Genomic DNA, 18,481 nt, shown 5'->3' with positions numbered 1-18,481 from the left:
GGAAGAGACGAGGTCCGGGACCGAGAAACGACGTTCTCACAACTTGCAAAGCGGTCACTCCGCGTGGTGGTCAGCGGAAAATTGCAGTACTTTTCCCAAAGTAAATATTTTTAGACTTTTTAGAAGTAAGAAGCGAACCGGCAGAGGAAATCAGAAATGCTTACTAAAAAAATAAAAATTGAAAAATATAATATCATGCATCTTTGTTTATCTTGCGTATCGTACAGTATTTGTCTTTCGGTACTGAAATTGCGGGGGAAACCGTGTTAGATCTTAACCAACAACAATGCGCTCGATCGATTTATAGGTTACATCGTTTTTGCCGGGTACTTAGGATAACTTGATGCTGATAAAAATTACTGGAGAAAGTGTCAAATTTATCGGAAGCAAGTATATTCAGAGAGCTTTATAAATATGAGCTTACAGTTCTACAATCATAACTGAATAAACATTCACACTTCATAACATTTCACTTTGTTTATTACGATCAGTCAACACCTTGAATCCAAAGTTAAAATTCAAAACGATCCTAATAAACAAATCACAACTACTACTGAAAGCTCTGTACCTTGAAGCGACTTTAACTTTTCTAAGGTTTGCAGCAAAACACTGCTTGATAGCTCAACTCTGGCTCTTCGGCGGTTCTTATCAGCTGTACGGAGCTATATGTTGCATATTCCAAACTCTGCAGAGGGAAATTGTTTAACAGAAAAAGGAAACCACACACTATGTCTGAAAAGCGACATAAAATCAATAAATTTGCGAATTACTAAAATATAATAGTGAGAAACAGTCTCGCCTTCGACAGTCATGGTTTCGTTTCTTCTCAAGACCGTTGATCTATGGATTTTGACGTAATGCGCATGATCAGTACACAAATCCGCTGGCAAGACCTTTGCTGATCGCTTTGCAAGTTGTGAGAACATCGTTTGGATTTCATTTAAGAGAATGCATGGGAAGTAGCTTCCCCCCTCCCCCACCCCCCGCCTTTTGTCTTTTCATAGACTATGCATACATCAGACTCGCTATGCCTTATGGGTATTTCCAGAGAAATCGAACCCGTTTATAGAGAATAAAAGGAACAGTTCTCTGAGGTAACATCGCATGTTCTGAAATGGGAAAACAAAACATACGAACTAAAAAGGTCTTGCTGACTGCTCGTTTATTGATAATTCAGAGAGCAAAATCTTAAAAAGTACAAGCGCTTTAACAAAAGTTCATCTTAAAATGAATTAAACTGTAATCACCAATTCATTATGGAATGTCAGCTCGTGTCCTTTCTTCTATGTGTACTTTGACTGTATTAGAGGTTACAAGCATGCAATTGATTTATTGATTTATCAACAAATTAACTTAACTGATCCTTGTTTTTTTTAACCGTCAGGTGTAATTTAAGGATTTTGGACTCATTTGGTACAGACGCAGAATTCAACTGCCCCGAGTATGAAGGTCTTGATAAATCACTCAGAAGTGCTTGGGGAGGACAGGATGTACATCTTCGACAGATAATTACTATGTTTCGTAAGCAAAAGAAACAAGATTTTTAATTGGGGTTCAGCGTTTCGTCAAAGTAACGTTAAGTTGCTTATTTGATAAGTCTTTTTAATTTGTCAACGGCATGTGTCTCGTTTATCGTATCGAGAACTCCAAGCACTGAACCGCACTTTTGGTTTTTAGCTTGAGTTCTCAATTTTCTGATTTTTTTCTAACAAAATACTTGTAAAAGTACCTCTTGATTTTCTCCTTCATTCGCATTTTTTGTTTAGGTTTTCTTAAGCGTCTTTTTCCCCTTCCATCTTCAGTCATTAAATTTCAAAAATCCGACACTATCTTGGAACACGTGAAATTATAACTAACGCTGGACAAATTTTCTGTCTCTTACCAGCGCATAGCCCTGACAATCTGTTTCTTGGATTTGTTGTGGACAAAGCTTTGGCAATAGAAGAAAACAGAATAAAGTCGTTTAATCATACAACCAATTCAAGCACTGCCAAGCCGATTGGGCTTCTTTATGCCAAAAAAGCTTCATACCTAAACGTAAGTTTGCTATTCATAAGCGAAAGTTTACTAACTTCTTTTTGGTAACAGTCCAAGGTATTTCACTAGTACAAAGCTCTATTATTAACTGAAAAGGGGGGACGATAATATTTATATATTATTTTCAGAAGAAAATATTGCTCTCTTAACTGAAACTAATTTACATCTAACACTTTTGGTCATTTCGATTACAAACTTGCAAGAACTTTTTTTGGTTTTTGCTTAATGTTCGCCAGGGGAGGAGAAAGTACATTGATGTTCTCAGCAAGTATCTAGAGATACATGGTACAATCGCAGGGAAAGAAAATGAGGTAGGTTTATTAACGACGGTACGTACGGTGTTATGGGGCTTGGGGTGTCTTGCATGAGAGTGATTAGGGGGTTTCTCCTACGCCGTATGTGCGCGATGATTGTGTGTGTGTGTGTTTTTATCGCTTTTTTTAACAGCAACGATCTAACCGATTTCTATGATTTTTGGCATCCTTAATAAAGAATGGTGGAACTTAAAGAAAATGATATTTATTTTCTTGTAAATATAAAAACGTGAGAGATATCGGCATTGATTTAGAACCTCATTTTTACCAAACAATTTAAATAACTTTAAAATCCCAAGACAGATTCTTCCCTAACTTCAGGAAATAGCCTCAGAGCTCTTTAGTTTTTTATCGATCTGCAAGTTTGAAGTCAATATTGACTATACAACTCGCTGCACAAAGCACTAGTCAAATTTAACCATAATGCTACGCTAACACATTTGTAAAGGTTAACGCCGCCAAATTGTTTAAGAGTGCCAAAAGACAATCTCCTATCTAAAAGGTTATTCTTACCCAAAGCTTTAGAGTGATTTTCCTTGAACTGTGAAACAGATACTAACAAATACCGCAAAATAGCCAGAGGTAATTAACAATTATTCTTTGAAATCGAGGTGAATAGGGGATAAATATTTACCGAGCCACGAAGTGGCGAGGTAAATATTCCCAAAGCCACTGTTCACCGAGATTAAAAAGAATAATTGTTTTAGTATATACGCACGAAGTGATCTCAACAAAGTCAGAGAGGAAACCATTAAAATGTACGATTTGATTGACAGATCAAATCACGCGTAAGCTTAAAAATAGATCGTTGCAGAATTTTCAAACATGACAATTCACAAGTTTATCCTTTCGCAAACAACAGCGTAATGGCTTAAATCGAACCGCTAAAAGTTTGAACAGTTTCCTTACCTGAGAAGAAAAGTAGAGCTTTGTTGTTTTCTGTTGACTCGCCAAGTTTATAGCCAAAAGTGTTTGTTGTGTCGTTTTTCGCATGAAGTGCTGACAAAAATGGCGGTTCGGTTGCTCGAGGTAAGACTTCGTCTTCCTGTATCATTCTTTTTCCTGTTTACTTGAAACGCAGAATTTCTGCAAACATGTCCTTTTAAGTTTGTTTGTCACAAATTAACTTCGATTTTTGAGCCAAAACTTTCTTGTTACAAAACGCTGAGTTCACGAAACGGATTCTTCTACGCGAATACACGGGAGTTGGAAACAATCCATCGAGCACAAAACTCAGCTACAGTAAATTGAAAAACGCCGTATTGAATCCTTCCAAGTCCTTTCTTGCCTTAAAAAAAGTCAGCCCTCGGATTTTGTCGACTTTTAAAAGATCGTTCTCTAAAAAAATGGGAAAAACACCGAGCTCACACATTATCCACTTGCTAGGAGGTGAATATTGTTGAATAGTCCGAGATAGCGAACCAATCAGATTGCTTAAATCACCAAGATCATTGAGTGTGTATATACAAAATGAAAGAAGACAACGGAATAAGTGCATAATAGTGCGTATTCTTCTACCAATTTCACGGGTTAAGTAAAATCATTCTATTGCTATTTGTGCGTTAACCTTCACAAGTAGGTTAGCGCAGCATTCTAAGGTTAAACTTGACTTGCATTTTTTGCAGCAAGGTGCGCAGTCACGATTGATTACAAACTTGCAGATGTAAAACTGGAGAGCTCTGAGGTTTATTATCTGAAGTTAGGGGAAAATCTGTCGTGGGATTTCGAAGTAATTTAAATGTTTGAAAAAATGCAGTTTTAAATCAATGCCAATATCTCACAGGTTTTTATACCACCATTTTTCATTAAGGATGCCAAAAATCGTAGAAATCGTTTTGATGGTTGCCACTGAAAAACGCGATTCAAAATTAAACCTAACCTGCACACCCACATAAATAGGTTCGGGCCACCTTAAAGCAATGATAATGAGACATAAAAAAATGAGAGACTTTATTATATGTCTCAGGAATTTTTTTCATTAGAACTTTGAATTAGGGTACCGTGGCAATACTAATCACTACCAAGAGCCATAATTACTTTTATCATATGGCTACAGTAGTACGTGCACTCTGATTAGCTGCTAAGCGGGCATTAGTTTCTTGTAATGACCGGGCATTACTAGCTAGGAGTCTAAGGCGTATACAATCTGTATTTAACTTGATAGTGGACATTCTTATGGGACATTCATTATTGTCGATTGACAGCTGTCAAAAAGAATATTCACATGACTGTATCGCAGGCTCAAGGGTACAACTCATTGAGGCGACGTGTTTTTTAAAGTTATCCTCTGACCAGTTATTGGTTTTAATCGATCGCAGGCTCAGGTCCATAATGAAAAGGCCATATAATAAATAACTTAATAATCTCGTCCGATCGGTCATTACGGAGAAAGCTCAGTCCTCGGCCTTGATGTATTGACCTTGTTATCGCTCGGTCAATACATCAAGGGTCTCGGTCTGAGGTTTAACTCTCGGTTAATAAGTGGTTTATTACAAGAAGTGGAGAAGGAAGTGGAGAAGTGGAGAAGTCACAATAACTGAATTTTTGGAATTTTCGGATGCGTTCACATATCCATTTAGAACAAGATGAGAAATGTCCACTTGCTACAAATGAGCCTGTGGGTGCAAATTGGTTGGGAGATAATCACCGTTATGCTCCGATGAGTCCTTATAAATTGCATAAAAATCGTTCCAAAATAGGCCTGGATCATAAGCGTTACGATCCAAGCCAATTTAAGAAGGATTTGCACGGAGTTATTAGAGAATAAAGGTGCTTATATCTCCCCACCAATTTTCACTAATATATATAACAGGCTGATTTTTGGCAAGGGGGCTTTTTTCTTCTTCTTATCGTTTTTCTGGATTTGCCAACCAATCTTAAAATATCACATATTTGACTCGCTGTGACGTCACTCTCACCTCTTCTCCATACCATCTTATGCTTAACTATAATTTCCTTTTTTTGTCAGGACTATAAAGCACTTGTACCAGACTACGTTATCAATCACGGAATAATGAATGGAGGAGACCTTCAAAAGCTTTTGAGAACAGCCAAAGTATGTATTATGGTGCTAAAAAAGGGTGTGACACCTGAGTGTCAACTAATGAACTGAAATGGGAACACAATAATTGTCCAATTACCTCAGTGCAAACTAAATCGTAAATGTTTTCTACATCATGAGAAGCATCACGTCCTTTTTTGGGGAATGTTTCATGTTAATTATACATCTTTCAGATATTTTCTAACCAGCCCTTGTGTTAACTTGCGTTCCGCCGGGGGTGAAAAAAGGATTGTAACTGATTTCTTTTTGTCAAATTATTATATTTGAATTACTATATTTTTGACAGGTATTTATTGGCCTAGGCTTTCCGTATGAAGGACCTGCACCCCTCGAAGCTATCTCACAAGGATGTGTTTTCATCAATCCAGGAGTATGATTTTCTTAAGCTTGTTACCAGTGTGCATTACAGTAAACTTTATAAGCCCCTTCCCCCCCCCCCCCCCCCCGAAGCAAGCAACCTTCTTGCATGTACTTCACAGAATACGATTTCTACAACGTTTTCAAGCTTAAGAAAGTGAGTCAATTTAAAAAAGTATTTTAATCAGCATTGCTATAGACAATACGCTCTTCTCACATATGGTAATATGTCCGTCTAACCTCGTTTACGGGTAAAAATTCTTTTGAAATTCAAATACGAAAACGTCGTCTGATTAGCATTTCAAAGGACTTTTTACTCAAAAACGAGGTTAGACGGGCATATTACCATACGTGAGAAGAGCGTATAGACTATGACGCTTGGTTTAATTTGAAACGGTTATAAGCCCCCCCTCCCCCTCCCCCTCCCCCCTCTCCCCTCCCCCCAATCTTTTTTAAGCCCTCCTAAAACGCCTTACGACGTTGTTTAAGTCTAGAGGGCTGAATTTTACGGTATTTTAATCAATTATACAAAGTGGAACGAGTGACACGATTGGGATAATTATAATCTTCTGATCCGGCAGAAGATATGAGATCATCATATCTAACGCGCACTCGTGGAATAATTGTTAAATATTATACATATATTGTGACGATAGGTTTTGCCCTTCCAAGCACAAATTGGAGAAATAAGCGTTAAGAGAACTCGAGCGACTTCGGCGTAAGAACAACAAGGGGGAAAACTAACTCTGCAACTCGCTTGGCTAGCGGGGAAGGAACTCGTCACTATTCCAGGGTACTAGGATCTGCTACAACTGGAAACAGGACAGGACTCAAACTTGGACTTCAACAGTTTAATCTTCAGCTCGTGAACGTATATCATACAGTCGAGTTAATCCGCAATGTAAATCGTCAAGCATGTAAATCCGCAATGTAAATCGCACAAGCATGTAAATCCGCAATGTAAATCGTACAAGCATGTAACTCCGCAATGTAAATCGTACAAGCATCTACCTCCGCAATGTAAATCGAAAAACAGGAATAACAGTGCTCTATTTATACTAACCGATCAACTTATTACAACATCGCAAAACAAATGGAAAGAAGGCTCAATAAAATCAGCTGAACAGCAAAAACAAATCTGGATAAATTCAGTTTTAAAGTTCAGATAACTCAAAATTAAATGTCAGTCAAGCAAGTGAATTTAGGAAATTTGCAAAGAAAGCTGTGTAAAAAAATTCGAGTTTCCTTTGCTCAGGATTCCCTAAAATGTCAAAACTAAAAACTACGAACGGTTGGTATTTGAACAGGCCAAAGATCCAGTTATTCAGTGACTAAGCTGTATAATTATTCAGAAACAAATTATCCTTTTAAAAGTAAACATTGAAGTAAAATGTGTATAATTTAAGGGAACTAAAACAGCTCAATGCAAATTCAATGTAAATTACGGCTAACATAACTTCAATGGGATTATTTAAAAGCTAGACATGAAATTCGAGGCAAACAAAAAATTCATTGGAAATCTCTCCTTACAGTATATATCTATCCTTTTTGTAGCTCGATCCTCCTCACAGCCGCTCGAACACGGACTTTTTCAAGTCAAAACCAACATTTAGGGAGGTTGGTACAGTTATTATAGCAATATAACGTTGATTTGACAATATTCCCAGTAAGAGGTTTCCTTTAAATAGTTCTTGACGTCATGAACTCAGCAATGACGTCCCAGCCTAGTCCCTAGGCGTTCTCTCTTGACCCGTTGTCCGCGCGAAGTGTGGGAGAAAGGGGGCGAGTATCTCTCACTGACATCACAGCTCATGGTAGAGTCCAGGAATGACTAAGCCGAAAACGCCTGGGGACTAGGCTGATAACGTCCCATATCTCGTAAAATGGCAACTAACTATCTCCAATTTCTTTGGAATGAATTAAACAACCACTTTAAAGAAGTCCTGACCTAATCATTTTAAAAATTGGGGAAAAAGTTTTGGCGGTGTAACATTCCTTTTTTTACGCGGAGGATTAACGCCACAAAAACAGAGACATTTTACTTGCAACCTTGTTGCAAAGAAATTTAAATAAAATACTTGTTTTATTAATTATGTGTAAATTCACGCCTAACAGTTTTAGAATTAAATGAGTGTTAAATAAATAACTTCAGATTTTTATAATTCATTATCTTAGTATTCTAGTATTTGGTATTTAGTATTCGGCTTTAATTTAGTTTCAATCATAGGGCCGTGAGGGAGACTAAAGAGTCTTTGACTGTAATTATGCATCCTATTAAAAGTGTCATTCATTCATTCATCTATTCAGTTGACGTCACAGCACCCATATATGGAGACATTCATTGGGAAGCCTCATGTTTACACTATTGATGTAAATAATCTTGATCTAGTGGAAGTTACTATAAAGGAAATTATGTCTTTAGAGGTAAGTCAATTCTCGGTAGAGCAAACCTTTGAACTTCACTCCTTTACCGACACAAAACCTTTATTATCTAGCAGAACTAAAACTTGTTGCTGCCTATCTTTGTATGGTCTTCCCTTGTTGCTTTTTGTTTGTTTATTTTTTCAAGGTAAAACCATTTCTTCCTTACGAATGGACTCCAGGAGGCATGCTGGAACGTTTAAACGCCTTTGTTGAAAAGATGGTTAGTAGCTGAGGGTGGCAATACGATACCAATGTAACTATGGCAACGCAGGTGTGCAAGTAAGTAAGTAAGGTCTGTCTCGTGTTCAGTCATGCATCAGCGATATTACCAACTGGATCACATCAGACAAGTTGATGCTGAACAATAACAAGACTGAACTCCTTCTGCTCAACGCTTGCCAACATCCTCGTCCTCCACTGGAGTCTGTTACAGTTGGCCGTGACGTGATTCATGCTTCACATGCCGCAAAGAACATATATAAGGGTCTGGTTCGATGAATTTCTATCAATGGACAAACAAGTAAAAGCAGTCCGCAAACTGGCCTTCTTATCTGAGCTTCGACAGGATCATATTAACAAACTTCAGCTTGTGCAAAATTCTACCGCACGTCTTGTGACTGGTATTAGGAAACATGAACTTCTTAGGTCTCTTCATTGGTTGCCTATTCCGGAAAGAATTGATTTTAAACTTTTACTTCTTACATTTAAATCACTTAATGATGTAGTACCGCCTTATATGGAAGAACTGTTAGTTCGTTTTAGACCAATAAGAACTCTGCGTTAGAGCTCTTTCAGACGCAGCTCATAAGATATGGAATTCCATGCTAGTCAGTATACGCACATGTTTTTAAGCGTGCTTTTCAGCTGTAATTTTATTTTATTTATTTATTATTTATTTTTAACAAATATGTCATTGTAATATTTCATTAGGTTTATTACTATTAGTACTGATTGTAAAGCGCTTTGGATCACTAAGAGAAAGGCGCTGTGTAAATGTATATTATTATTACTATCATGTCGCAGTATGAAACTCTGGAATGCTGTCCACATTATGAGTAGTATAGGGCGCTTAGCGTAACCTACACCACTTGAGAAGCTATACTTAAAAGTAAAAAAAGGTCGATACGAAACCTAATACGATCCTAAAATACATAGTGATATGATATCTCTCTTCTTAAAAAGCCAATTAGAATATTATTAAATTCTGATACTCTGTAAAACCTTCGCTATCTCTACTAAAAGCTTATTATAATAATAATAATAATAATAATAATAATAATAATATATAATATTTATTATTATTATTATTATTATTATTATTATTATTATTAAAGCCGCAAGCTAGGAAGCCACACGGAAGCTTAACCCAGTTTCTTCAGCATGAAGCATCGAGGAGGATTCCCAACTACCCGCTGGATAGGAAACTCACCAATCACATGTACCAGGCAGTAGTAGTTTGTCGCCGATACTCACTTTTAGCATAATCCAACTATTGGTCTCTTATCAATGCTGCGTTCTGATTGGTTGAGCTACTACTAGGCTATATGTTATAACCCACTAGTAGCGAAAAGCGCCGCCTTTGAAAACCAAAACAATAGCGGGTGAATTGCGTTTTGCTATGTAGCTAAAGTTGTTTTGTCTCGATATTTTTGACCAACTGGGTGGATTTTACCTATAGGATCCTGACTAAAATGATTATTCCACTCGCCCTCATGGCCCAGGCCTTATGGACTATTGATTCAGAGCCCATTCGGGTTCGAGGAATAATTGTTAAATATACCTGGGTAAAGAGAGAGTGTAGCCAGGTTTCCCCTGAAAGGAAGCAATGCGAAGACAAGGTGCCATGTCGATGCTACCTATCCGAAGTTTGAGGGGTTCACAGCACGGCCAACACCAACGCGGAACACACCACTGTAACTATAAGGGAAGAGTAATGTCACATTTACTGTACAACTTATTCCAGCATAGTGGCAAATTTAGTCATCTTCATTGTAGTTGGCCTTTAATGTCTCTTTTCAAGGTATTAGTTAATTCATCTTTTAAATCCTTTAGAAGCAATCGAGTCAAATAGGGCTAGTCAACACAAATTAATAGCGATAAGATTCATGATGCAAGCATTTCGGAATAAGGTGACTAATAAGGCTTTTGATTACTGAACGATATGTCATTTTTTCTAGGACTTTTGTGAGCATGGGGAACAATGGCCACCAACCGAAGAAATGCATCTGCTGTTAGGCTCCAAAGGCGACTCCTGTAAAGATACATGCGCGAAGAATGGTATGACATAATGGTCGTTGACCATTTACATTGGCAAACAGGTCGATGCACAGTTTGGGCAAAATAGTGAGGAAAACTGAAAAACACTCCAGACGGTCAAATTAATTCCGCTCTGCTGGACCGCCACAGAAAGCCATTGTTTATTTCGTTTTCAATCGGTTTTCCGCAACCTTTTTGTAAATGGTAAACAACTAACTTTTCAACATGCACAGGATATGACTAATCATTGATATTCGTTGTGTGATTTTTTCAGGATTTCTATGTGAGCCATCCTTCTTTAATTACATTAACTCAGTGGAAAAGTTTGAAAAGTGAGTGGCTGTCAGCCTTTTTTCCATACCTAGAATGAGGGATTGGCCTTACTTACCTGTCCTTAGCCCTCCACGATTTTCCTGTAGCTCATTGGTGTAGCATCTGAACTAGTAACCAGAAGGTCATGAGTTCGACTCCTGTACGTTGGGAGTACTTACACGGTGTCCCAAAAGATCGTTCCTCTAATTTCATGCACTATAACTTTTGATCAAAACTTTATTTTATACATGACATTTCTAGACGATGTTTATTTCCCTATCGAATACATGTATTCAGAATTTCAGTTTCTATAGCCGTTGCGGAATCCAGTGGGACACAGCGTGTAGACCCACAGATGATCCATTTTGAGCTTTTTTATCACCTGGTGCGCAGGAGCCAGTTCAACCCCCAAACGATATAGGCAGCTGAAAAAAAAAACATATTTCGAGTATTGATCGAAAAAAGTATAATCAACCCGGGCCCCTTCCACAGCAAGGATTTTGTGCTTCTATACAAATTTGAGACGAGCTGGGCGTTACTTGGTAGACTAAGCAGAGATTTTTTTTTTGCCACCTCAGGGGCCTCTAATTTTCAACATTCGTTTCTCATGACCCTTTCTGGACTTGGCTTGCCAGCTATGTGAGAGTTTCCTCGTCGAGTCTCCGATTTGGTATCCAGCCTTTTTAAAAACTATTTTAGCTGCTTTATTCAGGACTTTTGGTCTTCCCCTTCGTTTCTTGCCTTCAAAACCTCATTTCTCCATTATTATTTTACCAGCCAACATTCGGACTTTGCCAGTTTTTTAGCGTAGTTTCTACAACATATGAGCCAGTAAATCGAAGTATACATGCTCATGCTCTCACGCAGCTGAACGTTTTTGCGTTAAGGGGATTTATCTTTCGTGATATTCACAAAAAACAAGGAAGTAGTTCGAGCAATTCGGGCTATAAAATACAAAAAATATGTGGCTTGAAAATATGCTCGCGCAAGCGCACCTTTGGCGCGGAAGTATACATATCGAATATTCGCGTCAAAAGATGGCACAACAAGTGTGAAAATGGTGAATTAGATTGAAAGACACAACTTTTGACTGAACGATTTGCTTACCAAGTCCAATCGTAATGAGATACAGACAAATATAGAGTAGAGGAACGAACTTTTGGGACACCCTGTAAGTTTTGCCTACCGAGCCGCATGTGACTCACTGAAAAATACACTTTTCTCGTGTATTCATCAGGCATAAAATTCACCAACAAATAGATAAATAAATAATACAAAACTGACCTTTGGGGTTTGGAGCGTTGTTGCTGATTGACAATTGCGATCTTTTCTTTATGTCTCTGTCCCTAAGGTGGATAGAGATGTGGTCCTTCTCGGAAAATCTTATGGTCAGTGAAGGGTCGACATTGTCAATTAAAAATGCTTCTTGTTTTTCTATGAACAAGTTCAACTGCACCTGCGGCAGCCTGACTTGGCCCGATTCACCTCGTTAGCATGTCACTCTTGTGACGATATCAAAGAATCGAGGTATGAGTCAAACCCGGTTTACGGACCCCCCATTATTACGGAACGTTTGCTTTGTCCGTGGGGAAAGAAAGCCCTTACTTTTTCTCTAAATTCAACCCACTTAATACGGACACCCTGTTAATACGGGCGCTTCTATGCCCCACTCGGCGTCCGTATTAACGGATTTGACTGTACATATGGTTTGTCTTGCTTAGGTTTGGAATAACCTGTGATAAACAGACGAAGGAGAACAGACTTCATGCTCCTTCACACGCTCCAGCGGATAAAGCTTGCACATTACAAGCAATGTCACTTTTGTTTAGCTGTGTATCCAAAGATCCAGAACGCATGCGCTTATGTCCATGCCGGGATTACCAAGATGAACAAGTAGCGTTTTGCAAAAATTGCGATTGACTTGAGGCGGGCTAGATCTACACTGGAGGAGCGTTTTGCGGACTCATTCATATATGTTGTAGTTTGTTAGTTTTCTATTTTAGTTAATATTTTTCCTTAGATTCAAATTAGTTAGCATACATTACTAGCCCAAAACAAATGAAAAACAAAAATTAAGTGCAGCATATATGTTTCCGGATTCTTCAATTAGGATTAGAAGAAGGCATTTATACTTTTAGTAAATCAGTAAATTCTCGATCATCCATTCAGTTACAAACTACAGTCGAACTTCTTCTAACCGGGGCCATTTCTCCACAAAGGCCACTATTTGGCGGACAAGCCATGCATTGACGCTTGTTTAAACCCCTCTACAACGGCCTACGTTTTTCTGTTCTCAAAGTGACCGTTGTGGAGAGGTTCAACTGTATTCAAAGAACGGAGACCGGTAAGGAAACGGTAGGGGAAAAATTCGGTAAGAAATCTGGGTAGGAACCCTCAGCTTCAGTTCTGAAAAGCCCATCATAAGATCGCTGCACGGTTCGAACAGTCCAAATGTCCTCGTTAATTAAACTAAATAAATAAAGGTTGAGATGCGAACCAAAACAAGCAACTACCCAATTATGGTGCAAATTTGGAGTCACATCACGCGATGATTGCTTCATGAAATTTATTGTGTGATAGTCAAGCGTCAAGTGTAGTCGAGCATACGCGACGAAAAAATATATAATATAACTGAAGAGAAGTTATGAACCCTTTCATTACTCGCTGGAATAACACGTTTGCAGGAAAAGAGAGACGTGTCTTTAATATCTGTTTGCATCGACTGAATAGCAATAGTGCAATAGAGTGGGCCGATCTCCGGTATCTTCTATTCGTCCTGTCGACAACAGATTTAATTCCACGCCGTTTCGACTGATCCACTCAAGGATATTTCTAATCCGCCATACTGTGATGTTATGCTATTGTTTCGCTCATTTCTTAGGGTGGAAATGCTCTGGACTGATAAACAAAAAAATAAATAAACAAAGACAACGTGAAGTGTTGACCACATGATAAGGTGGCCCTTATATAACACTCCATTCTATACAAGCTGTAGCATGCCCAGCTGCACCACAGCTCTCGAGCCGCAGAGGAGCATTTGTAGTCACAGAGGAGTATGTGATCATGTAAAAATTGTCTATTTTTCTTACATTTTTTTTTCCGAAAAATTATAGAACACACAAACAAACGGGCTCTAGGTTTAGTAAGATTCATGGTGTTTGCCCTTTGCTCCGAATTGGAAGGTTGTAAGTTTCGTTCATTTTGCGCGTAACTAAAAATCTCTTAGAACTACGGGCATGCTGGGTGAAAATAAGCAATGTGACCCCATCTTTATATTGTAATTTTCCAGTGTCCTAAAGTGCAAAATTAAAAGCTTTAACTCACAGGGGATTAATTACCGATAATTCATCAGTTATATGTATTTTGAGAGGTAATCGAGGACCAGAACTTGCCGATACACTTTCGCCAGATTTAGTCTTTATTGAATTAACTCCATAAAAATAACGTATAATCTAGGGACCAAAGGACACAAATTATTTACTAGTATAATATAAATACTTAAACAACTACGTTAATAGAAAAATATGCCTAGAAATAAATATGCTTTAATTTGAAAAAGAAATAAAGATTTTTAGTCACAAAAATGGAAAACATAATAGCAAATTCAAAAGAGATGATTAAGCGGACATCTTTAACGGATCAACATGCCTTGAAGTCCTTTATGCTTAAAATATACTCCTCGAGCAAAAAGACATTTCCCACCCGAAGGCGGAAGCAAACCCAAATTTATAATGAGGGGCATTAATGTTGGTTCCTAGTAACATAGCCAAAGGATCACCTTTTTAGAGACTGTTTTATTCCATTACTCGTAATTACCCGTCTTGAGGTTTTACTTACATGCTAGTATAGTAACTTAGGGTGGATTCATTTTCAGTATACGCGCGTATAGCTGTCGCATTTGCCTGCTGGAATTTTTTATTGTTTTTAAGCTCAAACACAATAGAAAAATTCCAGTAGTTCAAATCTTGTTTTAGGAAATGAACTGATAAAAGTCGGTTATGTATCAGTATTCGCACGGTTTTTTTTTTTGTTTCTGTTTTTCGCTCCTGTAGATTTTATTCAGGCGACGTGACTTTCTTAAGGGAATTTGCCTTTTGTCTTAACTGGTTATGCACGCATAATGCACGTGGACAGCACAACATTTGAAAAAACCGATTCTTTTGGGTAAGGTCACGTGGCCTTCAATGAAAAAAGTGAATCATACAAGCCAAAAAGGTCTGTTGGTACCAGACACGAAAAATAACAACCGTGACAACGTGCAAAAGCATAGCCTTGATCCTGTACTTGTCTTTTGATGTGTAAACTGAAGAGCATTAAGTTTGACATCTGAGTACAGCGGGAATTTGAGTACAGCGGAAGCTCTCCTGACGGTTAATCTCGTAAACGACAAGCTCTGCTTACGGCCGCCTTCACAGAACCCCGTTTTTCTCAACTCCCAAGCAAGCTCTCGGCTAGCTCCAGTTACGGACTGAATTTACGCGTCCTGAGGGTGTCCGCGTACGACAGCGTCCATTGTAGCACCAAATCTAGTGACTGGCACCACCCCTTTAACAGTCTGAACTACCATTTCGCAATTCATTCACCTGCTAATTTTGCTGGGTTACTGTCAGTTTGTTATTATTATATAGACACCGATGAAATACCAGGATTTTTCCGGTGACGAAAATTTGGTATCCAGTGAAGACAGAATTTTTATCTTTCATATGTGAAGATATCACGGTTGTCATGACTACTTCAGTCTCAGCCAATAGGAAATTACCATCACACCATCGCGCGCGTTCACGGCTTTTTCATTCACAAATCATGTTGAAAAACAAGATGGATTTTCAAATGAACTACCAAATTTCAACATAAATATTTTCGACGACGTGCAAAACGAAGGGATTGATGGAAGGTTTGTTCCGATGACAGATAGCGAAGTTGATAATTTGACCGAAACGGGGGAAACTGCCAACACAAAGAGAAAGACACTGTACGACATAAATTTTGTCAAGCAGTTTCTAACAGAGCACAGCGAGAAAAGAAGCATTGAAGAGATTACAGCAGTTGACCTTAACAACTATCTAAGCAAATTCATATTCGCTGCAAGAACAAAGAAAGACGAAGAGCGCGAACCTTCTTCGCTTAGAGGAATTTTGTCGAGTGTTGAGTGCCACCTAGGTCGTGCCGGTTATGCAGGGAAATCTATTATCAAAAGACAACGATTTTCAAAAGACACGTCAGATGCCCTTCAAGCAAAACAGAAAGAACTGAAGCGACAAGGGAAGGGCAATAAACCCACCGCAACCACAGCTTGAAGCGACGATCAGATCGATATTTTTTCTTAGCAAGAAGGTGCTTGAATTGAGTTCACCACAAGCTCTTGTAAGCACTGTTTGGTTGAACAACACACTACATTTTCGTTTACGTGGATGCAAAGAGCAGAGAGAACTGCGATGGGGAGACGTCGTTCTTAAATCAGAGAGGGAAGAAAAACAATACCTTGAAAACTCTGGTGAACGGCAAACAAAGACTACAACTGGAAAAAAACCCGAGGAATCAGCGTAAAGTGAAGCCGCGTATGTATCAAAACAAAACCGACGAGTCAGCTGAACGAGAACCCGTTCAGGTTTTATACAAAGCCTACAAAGATAAGCGCCCAGAAAACATGTTGAAGCCAGACTCACCGTTCTACTTGGCAGTAAATTACTTCAAGACTGAAGGCGAATTAAAGTCAGAAGGCTCAAAATGGTTTAAATCTCAGCCAATGGGCGTTAACAAGCTCAACAGCTTAATGAAAGAAATGACCGAAACGGTGGGAATCTCTGTGAAAACAAATCACAGTGGAAGGAAAACACACTACTTCAAAAACTACAAGATAGTTATTTGCTACCGAACCAGATCGTTCAAATAACTGGCCATAAAAATCTACAATCAATTAATAATTACAGCTCGTTAAGAGAAAGACAAATGGAGAACATTTCGAAGATTTTGTCATCCTCATCATCCGAACGACGAATGCTGTACTGCCAGCAGTACAGCATAATCTCGTACAAAGTCATTTTACTGAGGCACATTCATCGACTTCAGCCGCTAAAAAAACACTCGAAACAATGTTTCAAGGAAATTATGTCACTGGAGGTGTTTTCAATTTCAATCTGGCACCGACTAAAAATGCAATCACAAGTCCAGAACGGGGGCCGAAACGCGTGAGAAATTACAGTGTTTGTAAGAGAATCTAATGTCGCATAATTTCCGTAAAACGGCTGTTCTGAAAAAAAGTATCAGTTGTAAACTAAAGCTACAAAGCAAAGGATTGTCCTAAAAAATTTGGGGGACGTACCTGTGCTTAAATTTCTTCAGAGACTTGCTTTAGATTTTCCATATATTTGTCTGTAATTTTCCCGGGACTTTCTTACAGACAAATGTATAGAAAATCTTAAAAAGTGGTTATAGGTCTTCTATTGCATGTAACGCCCTCAAATTTTTTCAGGAGAATCCTTAGGAGTGAAGCTTTAGTTTACAAATCATATTTTTTTCAGAATAGCCGTTCTACGGAAATTATTCGACATTGGATTTTCATACAAACACTGTAATTTCTCACGCGTTTGCCTACTCGTCAAGATGGCGTCGAAAACCGTGACAAGGTCTATTGAAAGTGACGGCAACAGTGGAAGCCAAGAGTAAACTGGTGATGCTGAATATGAAGGTGACTCTGAATAATTCAGGTCTTTTAATATTGTGCATTTTTATTCAAGCACATAATAAAGTGAGAAAATTGCCAAAAAAAAAAAGAAAAAGTTAACACACCATACCTCGGCAACTAAAACAAGATCTTGAACTTTTTGGTCCACGTTAATATTTTTAAAATTTTGCACATATATTTATCCACAGCACATGAGCTAGGCGTTTTATCCTTCGCCTGATTTTTTTCGATAAATTATTTACACGTTTTAAAGGACAATTACGTTGCCTTTTTTTAATGAAATTTCCTATGTCTTATTGCTATAACATTCAGAATACAGATGAACCCTACTTATTTTCTCTAATCCAAATTAAAATTGTGCGTAAGATCTATGTTTTATGACATGTAGACTGATCATTCAACGATTAGTCCAAGAAATCGTTCCCATGGTAATTCATCGATGTCTAATAATAAACAGAATATTACATGTCCTCTTGTGGATACGAATTTTAATCTTCTCGTGTTCAAGTCGATATCGGGAAGGAGTGAGATATCGACTTGAATACTCGCTCGAAGATCAAATTCGTATCCACCTGCGGGCATGTAATATCCTCTCTGACTATCTCCAGTTCAGTAAGATCAGGCGAGTATTTCTCTGCATGTACAAGCTTGTGTGTTAGCTAGAGCTGGAGATGAGGCTTTCGTCAGTATAGTGGGCGTGAATTGCACGTTTATTTTTTCAACTTTCTCATCTCTTCCGTCTGACTTGAAATGGACATTGACATGGCGAGGAGAAAAAACGACCACGAAGGCGGGTTTTTTTTAAATGCCTGTGTCTTTTAAGTTATCAGAGAAGTAATAACGTATTTTAACTAGATTTGAAGATTTTTTCTTATTCCTGAATACGTTCAAACGAACATTCCCTGAGGAGCTGAGACCCTCCCTTCATAACCTAAGTGATTTTACCTAGTATTGATCAAAGAATAGAATGGGGGAGCCTCTCCTACAACGTATTTACTTGGAAAACCAAGTTGGAGCAGTCAGCGTGGAATCAGA

General features: G+C 38.3%; 1 protein-coding gene across 1 annotated transcript in view; it reads left to right on the top strand.

Annotated features, from left to right (window-relative positions):
- The window catches only part of LOC140926373 (alpha-1,6-mannosylglycoprotein 6-beta-N-acetylglucosaminyltransferase A-like), a 13,662-nt gene extending 959 nt beyond the window's left edge, over positions 1–12,703 (top strand). The window contains exons 3-13 of the mRNA XM_073376125.1: positions 1,385–1,521; positions 1,886–2,037; positions 2,274–2,348; positions 5,320–5,406; positions 5,699–5,782; positions 7,324–7,386; positions 8,077–8,193; positions 8,339–8,413; positions 10,371–10,470; positions 10,724–10,781; positions 12,483–12,703. Coding sequence (XP_073232226.1) covers positions 1,385–1,521; positions 1,886–2,037; positions 2,274–2,348; positions 5,320–5,406; positions 5,699–5,782; positions 7,324–7,386; positions 8,077–8,193; positions 8,339–8,413; positions 10,371–10,470; positions 10,724–10,781; positions 12,483–12,681 — 1,147 coding nt within the window. The 3' untranslated portion in view covers positions 12,682–12,703. The remainder of the gene's footprint in view (positions 1–1,384; positions 1,522–1,885; positions 2,038–2,273; positions 2,349–5,319; positions 5,407–5,698; positions 5,783–7,323; positions 7,387–8,076; positions 8,194–8,338; positions 8,414–10,370; positions 10,471–10,723; positions 10,782–12,482) is intronic.
- The last annotated feature ends 5,778 nt before the right edge of the window (positions 12,704–18,481 follow it).

The sequence above is a fragment of the Porites lutea genome, chromosome 2 (genome assembly GCF_958299795.1).
Source record: "Porites lutea chromosome 2, jaPorLute2.1, whole genome shotgun sequence".
Classification (NCBI taxonomy): Eukaryota; Metazoa; Cnidaria; class Anthozoa; order Scleractinia; family Poritidae; genus Porites; species Porites lutea.
This window is presented reverse-complemented; position numbering and strand designations above follow the sequence as displayed.